The following is a 13,997-nucleotide window of genomic DNA, read 5'->3' as shown; positions in this document are numbered from 1 at the left end:
GGATCACAGGGCAAGGCAGGAGAAGAGGAGAGGGGTTGCTGGGACTCTGGTGGCACCTCGGGCTCCCAGATATCCACGCACAGCCCAGCAGAGGCAGCCACTGGAGGACACAGCTGCCACAGAAAGGTGGACTTGAGGGAGAGAGGATGATATTTTTCTTTCTATTCTTTTACTTTTTCTGCACTACTGGAGATTGAACCCAGAGCCCCTCTACCACCGAGCTGCAGCCCCAGCCCCTCTTCAGTGTGGTTTTTTTTTTTTTTTTGTGGTTCAAGATGGTCTCATTAAGTAGCTGAGGCTGGCCCTGAACTTGTGATCCTCCTGCCTCAGCTTCTTGAGTTGTTGGGATTGCAGGCCAAAGAAAAGCTTGAAAAACTAACTTTTATCTACCTGGTTACATCAGTCATACATGCTCATCAAAAGAAACTGGAAACTAAATTATACTGAGGGGAAAACCTGTCATGAGTCCATACTGGAGAGAATCACTAAATAACACTTGCTCTCTAGATGCCCCACAGATGCACCTGGGACGTAATGCGGCTCAACTATTGAACGTGAAGGAAGCTCCTCGACCCCCTCTTTTAAAAATTGTTCACTGGGGAGGGAGAAAGAGGCACTAACGATGCTTCTCAGGCACCACTGGCTGAAAGCAGGGTGCAGTTGTCCTGTTCCTCATGTCCTCAGGGTTGCTCCAGGACCCCTGGGGTACCAAAACCCGTGTGCTCAGGTCCCTTATTGCCAATGACGTAGTCTGCATTAACTGCCAGACTCCTCCTGTGTGCTTCGAATCATTGCTAGGTCACTTATAACAGGGAATGCAAGGCAAGTGCTGTGTGAATCGTCACCCCGTATGTCTCAGGAACAAGGAGGAAGAGTCTGACACACATGCATTTTTTTTCCTGAATATTTTTGTTCTGCGGTTGGCAGAATCCACGGACGCAGAGGGCTGGACTGGGAATGTAAACTGATTTCCCAGCGAGTCCCTGGGAAGGGCCCCTGGGCTCTGGTTCACTTTGGAAAACTGCCTCTCAGGAGCCTGGCTGCTAACTCAAAATGCGACTCAGCGCTGTCTGCTATTCTTTCCTCCCAGAGGCCCCCATGAGGGCCCTGTTGTCCCAAGTGAAGACTGAAGGTGAGGGAGACAGGATTGGAACCCAGGAGTTCACAGAGCTTTCAAATGCTCTCCGTGGCTGTGGCTTTCCTGGGTGCTGCTTGGCTTGACGCTGGAGTTGCCCGAACAGGCTGTCTTCCATGCTGCTTCCAGCCCCCTCGCCAGGAGGGCTCCAGGGCCCTCGCTTCTCATGGTGATGTGGCAGTGCCCGCTGCTCTGGGGCTGCTGGTAGGGTAGCATGGGCTTTGTGGGGCAGAGCTGGAATCTTGCGAATGGGAAAACCCTCCCTAAGACTCGAGGTCTCTGCACCCTGTTCAAAGGAGAGCCTCATGGCATCTGTTCAGGTCCTGCTAACTCTTGGTTTGCAAACAGTCCTAACAGGTTTTGTTCTGCAGAGCAGCTTTCAACGGCCCGAAGAGGCTGTGGAACAGTGGGCAGTGAGAAAATGGTAACTAACAGCCAGCCCGGAGACAGAAAGCGATACTGAACACAAAACCACAGCACAGTGATCGGGAGCCAGAGCATGTGGGAGCCCCCGACGCCACACACCACACTGTGGCCTCCCTGTGCTGTAGGAAGGTGATGTGATCCGGGAGCCTCATGACCCCACACCATCAGAAAAGTCAAACTATAGGCAGTGTATTGTGTGAAGAATGTGGTGTACATTTTAATAAGCATCTCATCAAAAGCCACATCTTAGGAGAGGTTTGGGGCTTAAATCTTGGTTACCTGGAAAATTTCTATCAGCAGAGATATGCTCTGGTTTAATTCACAGACATGGCTCAGCAGATGCCCCCCACTGCTGGCAAAGCTGGGAGACCGGAGGCGGGCGGCAGGCCTGGCTTTGGTACTTTAACCCAGACTCTGGATGCTGCAGAGTTGGTTTCTTCAGTGAATTTGAGTTCCCTATGGGTCTTTTTTTTTTTTTTTTTTTTTTTACTTTCTTTCTTTTAAAAATCCACTGGTGGGAGGTCTGCTTCGATTCTGGTTCTTTCTAGTTTGTGGCTTTGTTTTTTCATTCATTCCTTTATGCTCCCAATATTGATTGAGGTCCTACTACGTAGCAGGGACTGAGCTAAGAACTGCACGTGAGTAAGGACATTGGCTCCTGTCCGTCCCTGAATATAGACGAGGATAAATGTGAAGAAGGAAATACAATAGCCCAGAGGTGGCCAGGCATGACAAGGAGGGGCTGCTGAGTCTGCTGGTCCCTGGAGGGACCACTGAGATCTGAAGGACAAGGGGGCAGGGTCAGAAGACCTGGGAAGCAGGACTTCCCAGAGTGAGGCAAGTGGAAAGACCCTGAGGCGGGCAGCTGGCATGTTGGGGACGTCAGTGTGTGGGGTATAGTGAGAGACGGGGATGGAAGCTGAGTTGGGAGGGATCGGACGCATCACGCCTTGGGCCTGTGGTACCATTTACTTGTGGGGATTTTGAGTGGTGGTTATTTATAGGACCGACCAGTTGAACTAATAGGGTTTGATTCTCTTGAAAGCTGTGTCCCTTGGCTCTGATGCCCACTCTGGCTGTCCTGTCCCTACCAGCTTCACAAGAGAGAGCAGATGACTTGGTGTAGAGCTGTTTCTGTTTCTAAAAAGTCATCTATGAACCCTGATCTCTTGACCAAGGCTCATTGTTTGGACTAGGTGGCCTGAGCCCCAGGCCTCCTCGCCGATCCCGGCTTGTCCCTTCCTGGATGCTGAGCTCAGATTCACCGTCATGTGTCTTAGGTTGGCCCTCAGCACCAGGAGAGGGGAGAGGTGGCTCTGACCTCAGGTTCTGTTCCTTCGTGTGGCTTCTGTGTCCCCATCTGTGCTGTGGGGCTGTGGCAACGTGGCTGCCTCTCTGAGCTGTGCTGCAAAGCAGCCTATAGGAACGTTCGGTACCTCAGTCCTAAAGTCGCCCCTGGTCATCACACCCTTATTTCCTTGATCTCAGCTCCCCTCCCCCAGCTTCTTTGACTTCAGAATTCAGTAGCTGTGTGAACCTGGGCAAAATGCTTCTCCTCTCTGTGCCTTGGTTTCTTCATTTGTGAAATGGGGGATCCTCTACAGTGATTTGGGGTGCAGTGTGGTCCCATCTGAGGTGCCTCCTGCAGTGCCTGGCTGCAGCCAGCCGCCCCGTGACGGCCACTCTGTCCTCTGCAATGTACTGGGAGCCGAACTTCAGGCGAGTGGATGGTTCTTAACTGGGGGTGATTTGGCTGACGTGGGCCAGTGTCTGGGGACATTTTTGGTTGTCACAGCTGGGACAAGGGTGCTACCTGCAAATAGTGCAGAGGCCTGGGCTGCTGCCTCACTTCCTATGGTGCACAGGATGCACCCCGAGAATTCTCTGGTCCACAATGTGGATGGTGCAAACCTGGCTGCACACGTGGCGGAGTACACGTGCCTTACCCTCCCTGTGCCTCGGGTCCTACCTGAGAAGCAGCCAATAACGTTCACATCCTTTTTTTTTTTTTTTTTTTTTTTGATACTGGGGATTAAACCCAAGGGTGTTTAACCACCGGGCCACATCCCCAAATCCTTTTTCTTTTTTATTTAGAGACAAGGTCTCACTAAGTTGCTTAGTGCCTCACTAAGTTGCTGGGGCTGGCTTTGAACTTGTGATCCTCCTGCCTCAGCCTCCCGAGTGGCTGGGATTAGAGGCGTGGGCCACCACGCCCAGCTCCAGGTGTTTTTGTTTTTTTTTCATAGTTGTAGATACAGCATGTCTTTATTTTATCCGTTTATTTTTATGTGGTGCTGAGGATCGAACCCAGCGCCTCACATGCGCAAGGCAAGTGCTCCGCCACTGAGCTACAGCCCCTGCTCTCCGTATTGGTTTTTGACACCTTGACAAGTTCCGGGAAGACGCCTTCAGTTCCCGTGATGCTTTTGCGGGGACGTCCGTCTGACTGTCAGGTTGTTTTGTGGAAGGAGGGAGCTGGCGCCTCGGCCTGTGGAGGTGCTTCACTGGTGGCGGCTGCTGTGCCTGCTTGTTGTCATGGAGTGGGACCTGAGCCCAGGGCCGCTTCCTGTCACACCGCTGACCCACGACAGCCGCTCTCCACCTGAAGCAGGACCCTCTGGAAGCGTGGTTTCCCGCCTCGGGGTCTTGCCTTTCCTCCCGTCTGGGCACCGTCTTCCCTTCACGGCTGCTGTTGGCACCGGCTTTGGCATTTAGTCACCAACCCTCCAGCTGCCCTCCTGCCCACATTCACCTACCTCCTGGCCGTCACGTCCTCCTCTGCTCCAGCCCCGGAGGGTTCTCGGGCATTTCCTTCACTTGCTGAGGCTCTGGGCGTCAGCCACAGCGCAGGGGACAGATTAGGCACGGCAGGCTGCACGCTGACAGCGGCAGTTCTTCTGGCCCCTTCACCCGTGTCCTGCTAAGCAGCGTGGCTGAGAACTCCACAGACGATGGAAGAGGCCACCCAGGAGCCAACCGAGAGGGCACTAGCCATGCGTGAATCATCTTGTTACTGTGTCTCTTGGAATTTTAAACAAATTAATTTTTAAAATGAGTTTGACTTGTTACATGGGCACAGCATCGTTGCTAAGAAAGAAAAGAAAGTTCGTGCAACCCAGGAGGGTCCAAGTGCAAAGTGAAATCTTTCAGGCCTGCCTCTTGCCTCTCTCTCGCCTCCCAGGAAGTCCACCAGGTTGTCTGTCCTGTTGGATCTGTTCCCAGCATTTGGGAACTGGAGCACCGAAGTCTGCCCAGGCCTTAAGGTTGTACCACAGCAAAGATGTGAAACAGAATTTTGCTCCAGCAAATTCCTCAGCACTGGCTTACACAACCCTCTTCTCCAGGTTTGAATTCCACCACAGAGCTGGGTCTGCGCCCTCTGGAACCCAGGGTGACTTATAGAGGCAGATAGATCTGGTTCATTGCCAGTGGCAGCTTTTGATCCTCACCTCCTCTGGCCATGTAGGAGGATGGGCAGGTTGGGAGGAAGAGGGGTGCTCTTTCTTGTCCTGTAAACTTCAGAGACCCCTCACCTGCACTTAAAGTTGGCCTGGCTTGCCCTCACTGGGCTTCAGGACCGGTCCTGAGCTGGACCGGGAGGGCTGGGTTCAGGCGGCTGTCTCAAGAGGAAGTGCTCACCCTCCGAGGCTGAAGGAAACCATCCTTCGATGAGATGCGGTGCTCCTGGCCACATCCTTGGCAGACAAAGGAACATGAGCAGGGCCCTTGGGGCAGTGTCATTTCTCTGAACTTCCCTAGAACCCAAGAAGGGAGAAACAAGCGCCTGTCTCATTGGCATTGCTAAGGAGGGGTGCAGCAGCTGTGGGTGGGGAGGAGGGGTTGCCTGGCCTGCAGGGTCATTTGGGGCCACTTCCCCCACCCCCCGGGATCATGGCCTGAGCTCCCCTGCTTGGCTGCACCCCTGCTCCTAGGTCGAGGTGGTGGCCAGAACTGGGATTCAGGACATCCCTGTCTAAGGTGCAGGACGACATTTGCTAACAAAGATAAAACCAAGCCCAGAAACAGCTGAGCCAGCTGGAAAACAGGTTGTGGTTTTTGTTCAAATGGAAGAAAAAGTGGCTCCCACATCTACACGTGTCCCATGCCTCCTGAGAGGTGGGGTGTGAAGGAGAGCATTTGAAATGCTTTTAGATTTTTCTTGCAATTTTAAAATGGTATGCAGGGGAAGACCAGTGAGAGCGGTGCTGGAAGAGCACTTAGCTCTCCTTCCAGTGGCCAAAGGCAATGAGAAAATGCCTTCTCCCCAAGTGTAAGCCCAAGGTGTCCCTGGGCTTTGAGCTTGAGTATCGACTCCAGGAAAAAGTGCCAACCTGCCCCACGTGTTCGGCTCTGCTCCTACGGGCCTGGGCCTTTCCATTTCTCCCAGAGGCTCAGACTCCATGCATGCCCAGCACCCTCTGGGGTGTTGTCCATCTCTGGTGGGCATGTCTACAATGAGGAGTGCTGTCCAGCACGACAGAACCTTCCACTTGTGGCCCGCCCTGATGCTTGGGGACGAGGGCTGGCCTGAGCTGTCTGTCATTTGTGGTCTGTGTCTGCTCCTGCCTCAGAGACGGAGAGTGGTCTGCATCTTGGTGTGGGTAGTCCCTGTTTGCGACTGGCTTGTGTAACCTTCAGGTCCCCGTTGATTCTGTCAGTCACCCCAGGGCCACAGATAGAGGGGCTTCCTCCTTTCTACTTCCTGTGTGTTCACATGGCTGGGAAAGTATGTCTGTAGTCTAGGTATGGGGGAGAGAAGACACATTCTAGAACTTCAACTGCTTGCTGCTGCTTTTCAGCAATTTGCATACAAAAACTAGACCAAATTTTTGAAGCAAATATGAAATCCTGTTAAAAAAAACTTTGTGCGTTGAAAGATTATTTTTTTCCCCTTGTGTGGGTTGAAATAACCTGGCAGAGGGTTTTGAAGAGAAGGGAGATGCATTTTTCATTTAGGTCCTCTAATGTACTTGTCTTCTGAGAGGTTTTAAAATATTTATTAGGCTTGACATACAGCGAATCGGAGCAGCGATGGAACACTGAGCCCCATTCTCTGTTGGGGGGAATGTGCTTCCGTGGTCGGGTCCTTTCCTAGGGCAGTCCGTTATTTGGAACAGTCCAAGGTCAGAGCGCTGTGTGGATTTTTCCTTGCAGAAGGGTGAATCCCACCCATCACTGCTCTCTGAGATTTGGGGTGGGCGTGGCACCTGGTGGGCTAATGGCCCTGTGCTGGATAATGGCCCTGCGTGCACTGGGGCAGGGAGGCCCTCTCCCTCCCCTCCCAGGCCCACCTCCAGCTGCCCGCAGGATCCCAAGGCCGTGCTGCTGAAGTTTACACTGTAGGCAGGCAGCTCACAGATTGTGGAGCTGCCAAAACTTGCAACCTTTAAGCCACAGCTAGCTTGGCCAGCAGGGAAAAAAAAAAAAAAAAAGAAAGATGCAGAAGGCAACCCAGCTGCCAGCTTGAGTTTTCTGCTTCACCGGCTGCCCGTCCCTCGGACCGGTCATCTACTCTGGCTCCGCTCCGATGCCTTCTGCCCACCTTGAGTCTCAGGCTGGCGTGATCTCCACTTTCCTCTCTTCCCTGCAGACAATTTAAGGATTCGTATGGTGTTTGGGTGGTGGTCGCAGTTCCCCGCCCGAGTTCTGTTTTGGTAGAACCATCTGAGACCCCGAGGGCAGCCTTTTCTGCCTGAGCCAGAGTGGGATGAGAGGTTCAGTGCACTCCATGAGCTCCCCAGGGTGTGGTAACATGTGACCACAACCCGAGCAGCTTAAAACAGCAGCAACTTCTTCCAGGTCAGGAGGCTGGAAGTCGGAAGTCAAGGTGCTTCAGGGTTGTGCTTCCTGAGGGACCTTCCTGTGTCTTCCAGCTTTCAGACTCCTCTTCTGCCAGCACACAGTTCTCTGCCTGTCTTCACATGACCACCTCCCTGTGTCAGTCAGTGTGTCCTCTTCTGGGGAAGACCCCAGTCCTCGGATGGGGACCCACCCTAACTGCAGCATGACTTTATCTTGACATCTTAACACAAGCCTTATTTCCAAATAGTCACATTTTGAGGTTTAGGTGGACATAAATTGGGGGGGGGACACTCTTCAACCTGCTGTTGACCTTTAGGGATATTTATTTCCCTCTTTTGCACATGAACACACTGTTACACATATCTGGGGTCATTGTTTTTAGATTTGATTGGTATTTAATATTCAGTCATTTAACATTCATGGGCTGTTTTCCAAGCTCAGCTCTTTGCAGACCTCACTTTTGATGACTGCGTATTCTGCCATAGGAGTGGTGGGTGTCTGGCGGTGTGGTCTGGAGAGCTGGCCTGCCAGAGTTGGCACCCCTTGCACCCCAGCACACTGTTGAATCGTGCTCCCCCGGTTCACGTGTCGAAGTCCTATCCCCCATTACTTCAAGTGACTATTTGGAGATGGCCCATAAGTGGGTATAATTAAATTAAATGAGGTCATTGGGGTGGGCCCTAATCTAATCTGACTGGTGTCTTTATAAGAAGAGGAGATTAGGACCCAGACACACAGGGGGATGACCATGTGAGGACAGAGAGAAGATGACCATCTACAAGCCAGGGAGAGAGGCTTCAGGAGACACCAGCCCTGCTGGCACCTTGACCTTGGACTCTGGCCTTCAGAACTGTGAGGCACTATGTCTGTGGTACTTGTTACAGCAGCCAGAGCTGACCTGTACACTCACCCTCAGGCAAGGTACTGAGCCCCAAGGCCCCAGCTCCTCCTCTATAAATCAGGGTCCTGGAGAGTGTCATCAGGATTACATGCCTGGCATGTGGTTGCACCTTGGCAGCGTGTTCCTGGCCTGGTTCACTTCACCAGCCTCTGCCGGGCACACTGGGCGGTTTCTGGTCACTCGTGGTAAACATTTCCTGGCTCCCTTCTTGGCTTTTTGTCCTAAGATAAATAAAGGTGTGATCCGTAGCTGGGCGCACTGCCTGTTCTTGGGATTGGTTTTTGGGCGCCTCTGCTCCTCTCTGCCGACGTGCCAGGTTCCACCAGGAGCTCTTCAGCGGGTGTTCTTGCTAGCACAAGCTCCTGCGCCAGCGCTTGGGAGGCCCTCCCTGGTGGGAGTGGGGAGCTGCCTCTGGACCCCGTGTGAAGCCATCAGGCTGCTCGCAGGCAGAAGGACGAGGCCAGCAGAAGCCACATCCTTTTCTTTTTAGAACCTTTCTAGTCCCCATGGCTACAGCTGCTTCCTGGTGAGTCTGTGGCCCTTGGAGGTGGGACGGCCCCAGGGCAGGTAGTCTCAGCCTGCAGGACTTCTGGGCTTGCTGGGGCATTTCACACCTGCCCCAGCAGGGAGTGGCCCTCAGGCGCTTCTTAAATAGTTCCTGGCCCCTTCCTGTTGAGCTGGCAGCCCTGGTGCTGGGGAGAGGAGCCTGCGGTCTTGGGATCTCCTGGCGGCCGGTGCAGTGTCAGAGGCCAGAGGCTGAGGCAGCCTCCTGCCTCCCCGCCCTCCAACCCTGGGTGCCTCCAGAGCAGCCTTAACTCCCTTTGAAGCTGAGCCTCAGAGCCACTATAGGCAAACAGGATGTTCGTCTCCCACACACGGAGACTTCAGACGAGTCGCAGGTCACACCGCATCCTGCCCTGAGTGGTGGGTCCCATTTGCTGTGGGCCTGGGGGTGTGAGGGGGTATAGGCTGCGAGCCAGGAGGGCCTCACAAAGCCCTTCCATCAGTCACGCGTTGAACATCTGCTCTGGACTTTCAACTGGTGTGCATCTGGTAGTTCCCTCTGGGGCCCTGTGCCCGGCAAGTCCGAACAGTGCAGGTGGCGAGGGACAGTCACACCTGCTTAACACATTCGAGGGAGGCCATGAAAGGGGAATGGCATTCCTCAGCTCCAGCCTCATTCCTGGCTAGGATTTTTGTATTTTCTGGGATTTTTTTTTAATAGTTTCTCCAAACCTCAGCAAATTATAATCACACCTAGGATTATGAGATTGCTACGAAGTAGATCAGCGCTCTAGGGAACTCAGGTAGGCTGGAAGGGCAGCTTAAAGAGCACCAGGCGACCTCGCATCCTTCCAGGCCGTGGCCGGGCTAGCTGCAGAGTGACACGGTAGTTTGGTTCTCTTGCAGTTGCAGTTGACCTTGGGAAACGAAGGTAGGTACGAAGGCTGAAGTTCTCCGGAGGCACCTCCCATCCCCCAAGTAGATGTTCCGAGGTCTTAGGATCCATCTGACGTTTAGTTTACAAAACTGTGTGTCGACAGAGGGTGGGTTTAAAAGATGTCAGGATTTTACCACTCACTTGACAACCCCGCCTGGTGGTGAGCAACGTTCTAGGCACTTCTGAAACTTTCCGCTTCTTGGAGCCTGTGTTTGTGCTGGAGGGAAGGTGCCCTAGTGCACTGTGGACTTTTAGACCTCAGATGCCCTGAGAGTTGACAGGTGAAGGAGAGAAATGAAGGTCAAGGGCTTTCTCAGAAAGAGACTGTCCGCACAGCAGGAGAGTGCCTTGGCTTTGGTCTCTTCCGGGCCCACGGCCCACACTGCAGTTGACGTTGATGGGGAGGAGGACAGGCAGCCTGGGATGGGTTGCTGGGGAGTTCTGTGCTGCCCCCTTCAGCTCTTAGAGAAATGCATCCCTGGATTATCTATCCAAATATAGTAGCAATTCTTAAAGGACCTTTTCATTCAAAGGTGTGAATCAGTTCTGCATGAATCTGTACTTCTGTGGAAAATAAAGATATATTTGTTCCTGTGACTCTCCAAGTTACATGTTCCATTGAAATGCTCGCATAATGACCAGGAAAACTGCCTTGCCTAGCGCATGCCTTCCTTTTGCTTTCTTTGTGTATTTTTTTGTACCGTATCTGTATTCTTTGGCACACGGTAGGTATTTAATAAATATTTGATAGGATGATTCATGGCCTGGATTAGCTGCAGCCTTCAGACTCTTTCTCTTTCTTCCTCAGATCTTCAACCTTATGAAGTACGACAGCTACAGTCGCTTCTTAAAGTCTGACTTGTTTTTAAAATACAAGCGAACCGAGGAAGAGGAGGAAGACGAACCCGATGCTCAAACTGCAGCTAAACGAGCTTCCAGAATTTATAATACATGAGCCCCCAAAAGCCAGGACTGTCACCCCCCCCCCCGAAGCAGAGGGGCTCGCTCTCAGGACTGTTCGGGGTTATCATTGCTTTGTTACGTGCAAGGACCAAATGTACAAAACCCTTCGATGGGATGTGTGTATTTTATTAACTGCTTGACCAGTAAGTTTTGCATGACGGCTAATCTTACATAAACATAGCTTTGAGGTTTCGGTTCACACAACAAGCAGAGATTGCTTCCACACTGGACACTTGGGACATTTAATAGCTTGATTAAACTTCACGTGAGGCCACAAGGTGAAACCTATAGCCACCTTTACCTTGTAAGTCTTTGCCCTGCTTCTGTGGCAAGGGGTTGTGTGTGTCCCCAGATTCACTTGCAAATTAATTTTAAGCACAAATTCATGTGACATCAGACTACTAGGGCTGTCATCTTGTCAGTTGCCTTCTGAGTGAAATACTTCTTGAGAGCCAGTTCAGTGCTGGACAAAGAAAATGAGTCACTGATAGCCTAAAGATTTGGGGAGTAGCATGTGAGCAGCGGCAAAGGGTTATTATTTCTTGTGCGTGGGCTGGTCCTGGTTTTGCTCGCAATCCGTGACATTTCATGCCACACAGATAAATAGTTTGGCCCAACGGAAACAAGATCTCACTCAACCAGGAAGGAAGAAAAGACAAATGGGAAGTTGTTCGGGGTGGTGCCCTTGCCAACTCCAGGTGGCGGTGAATAGGACCCGGGCATAGGCGCGTGCTGAGCACAGAGCTGTTGGGGTGACCCCCTTCTCCCAGAGCCCACATGTGGACATCACCACCTTCTCCTCTGCGACCCCCTTTGCTGGCCTTGTTGGCCCTGGCTTGAGGCTGCAGCCAGGGAGATGTGCCCCTCAGCCTGCGTTTCTTGATGGAGAGGCTGTGGATGGGACTGGTGGCCCTGTGTCCCTGCCAGCCCAGGAACGCCTCCTTTACAGTGGAGCCCAGCAGTCCCAGGTCAGGCTCCTGCCCTTTAGCTAACGCCCCTGCCATCTGCAGGGCTGGCTGTCGTTTCCCCAGTGTCTTTGCTAAGCCTCCAACTCTGATTTGTGCAACATAACCAGCCTCAGTTGCTTATAAGCCTTCTGGTTGTTTCCATTTGCAGTATTTTCTGGTGTTGAATATAACTGATCCAGCAGGACCCTCTGGAGAGAGAAGGGAGGAGAGTTTACGTTTCCCCTGGGTAACGCCCATTGTAAACCAAGGCTGGGTCTGTTCTGCTCAGCCTGTTTGCAGGCCCCTCCTGCAGATCCCCAGATCCCAGCTTAGTCATCGTCCACTGCATCCAGCGATGCAGTCCTTCCATCTTGGGGCTGCGGGAGGATGGCCTTTGGGGAAGCATTCACCACCGAGGACTGGGTCACCACCTGAGTGTCCGTCCCAGACAGCAGACATCGTCCCCACTGCCTCAGAGCTTCCCAGACAGGGGTCCTGCCTCTGCCTTCTCTGCCTGTTGGAGAACCTGGGAATGAGTCAGGGATGCTGAGAAGACACCCAAGAGCCCAGGGCCAGAGAAGTACGGTCATAGCCAAGCAGAATAGACCAGCGCATGCTCGAGAGTGAAGATGAGACCCCACACTGCTTCTGCAGCTCGGCTTCCCCACAATGGGGCAGAGTGGGCAGGAACAGAGGGAGGTGGGGCGGTGAGAGGGAAGGGAGGTGGGCTGAGGCTTCCCTCTGACTTTCCCCTTTCACCACTGGGTTCAGAGACCCTTTTAGATAATGATCTCTTTATAAGGCCCTAGATAAAGGAAGCAGCCAGAGTTACCCAGAAGATGGTCTCCCAGAGAAATGCCACTCCTCCCTCCGACTTGCCTGCCTGACCGCCTGCATCCGTGCCAATCTCAGAACTGAGGCACGTACAGAATTCAGAGTCCTAAGTAGTCCCAAAGGGAGGCGGGAAGACTGTAGGGAATCCATGGGGCCAAATGAATGCCTCTCTGGCCCTTCACTTTCAACTTTATGCCTGTCCATCTATCCATCCATCCTTCCATTGATTAGTATTTAAATTGTGTCCACACTGAGCAAGGGACAGTGTTGGGTGTCAGGATTCAACGGGGGATAAACTGCCTTGCTCCAGTGTCATGTGGAGGGGTCTAAAAGATGTAGGTCTTATTATTCAGGTCTAGCAAGGCCAACCGCTTGGGAGACATTTGTCATTGAAAAAAGTTTGCTACTGTTCCTGAGAGGAGGGGGCACACCAAGTTGTGCAGGGTCACACGGGGATGCACCAGGCTCTGTCAGAAGGCAAGGAGGGCTCAGATCGTGAGCAGGAGCCTTCATTGTGGTTTCCTTGGCAAAGGCGAGAAGATCAGCAGGCCGACTGGCTAGTTGGCATCTTCTCCTGGACTCTGGGACATTTGGATTGTCCCCACTGTCTGGTACCTGGCCCTGGGGTGATCAGGGCAGGTGGATAGTGGCCCCGAGTGTGAGAACCTGGTAAGGAGGTGTCACATAGGTTATATGCTCTGGATTGGCTGGTTTGGAGGAAGCAGCCCTCCCCAGGAGGGACAGCCCCTCCAGGGTCAGCAAGGCCCTGGATGGCAAAGTATCAGAATAAAAAGACCTGCTTAATACCCAGTCTCGGCCTGCAGGCTGTGGGTGCGTTCTGTTGTATTTGGTGGGGCAAATGCTTTAAGTCTTGCAGTGCAGCTTCCAGCAGGGCATGCGTGTCCTCTCCACTTGGCCGCAGGCCCCTCTGTTCCCTATTACAGTGCAGCAGGCTACCCACATATTTATGTTATCTGCTCGCTCTGAGCTTGCACACTAATCTCCCTCATGCAGGCAGCACAGCCCGGCTGACCTTTTCCTCTGACCTCACAGTTGCTCATCATCCCTCCTGATCCACTCCGCTGGCCTGCCCAGCTTTCTGAGCAGACGTTATGGTCCGTGTCCTCCTGTGGTCCTGCACTGTCCTGCCTGGCCGGTTGTGGTGCTCCCCTCTCAGGTGTGAGGGGATCACTGCACACTGGCAGTGTACCTTTCCTTTGCCTTAGATACAAGGAGGTTCGAGGTGAGAACACAGAAATAAATGACGTGACTCACACATACTGGTGAGTGGCAGAGTCTGAGGCTGCAGCCTGACCTGTCTCCTAACCCAGCTCCCTTTTTGGTCCATCCACAACCTGGAAAGGACCCCCGGAAGCTACTGCTGTGACGAGCACTGGCCTATGGGCAAGTGTGTGCATTTACTCACATGACAGATGTTCAATGAGCACCTACTACATCCTGGGCTAAAAAGTAGATACAGGAATGTTGGGGGAGGAAAGAATGTGGCTTGAACCCTGCCCCCAGGAGCAGTTTGTGATGATGTGGGCT

General features: G+C 52.8%; 1 protein-coding gene across 2 annotated transcripts in view; it reads left to right on the top strand.

Annotated features, from left to right (window-relative positions):
* Positions 1 to 13,237, top strand: part of Rgs10 (regulator of G protein signaling 10) — a 38,924-nt gene extending 25,687 nt beyond the window's left edge. For both annotated transcript variants that reach the window (XM_047553264.1, XM_047553265.1), the window contains exon 5: positions 10,514 to 13,237. In XM_047553264.1, coding sequence (XP_047409220.1) covers positions 10,514 to 10,660 — 147 coding nt within the window. In that variant the 3' untranslated portion in view covers positions 10,661 to 13,237. The remainder of the gene's footprint in view (positions 1 to 10,513) is intronic.
* The last annotated feature ends 760 nt before the right edge of the window (positions 13,238 to 13,997 follow it).

The sequence above is a fragment of the Sciurus carolinensis genome, chromosome 5, assembly GCF_902686445.1.
Source record: "Sciurus carolinensis chromosome 5, mSciCar1.2, whole genome shotgun sequence".
Classification (NCBI taxonomy): Eukaryota; Metazoa; Chordata; class Mammalia; order Rodentia; family Sciuridae; genus Sciurus; species Sciurus carolinensis.
The sequence above is the reverse complement of the archived record's forward strand: the minus strand, read 5'-3'. Positions and strand labels throughout refer to the sequence as shown.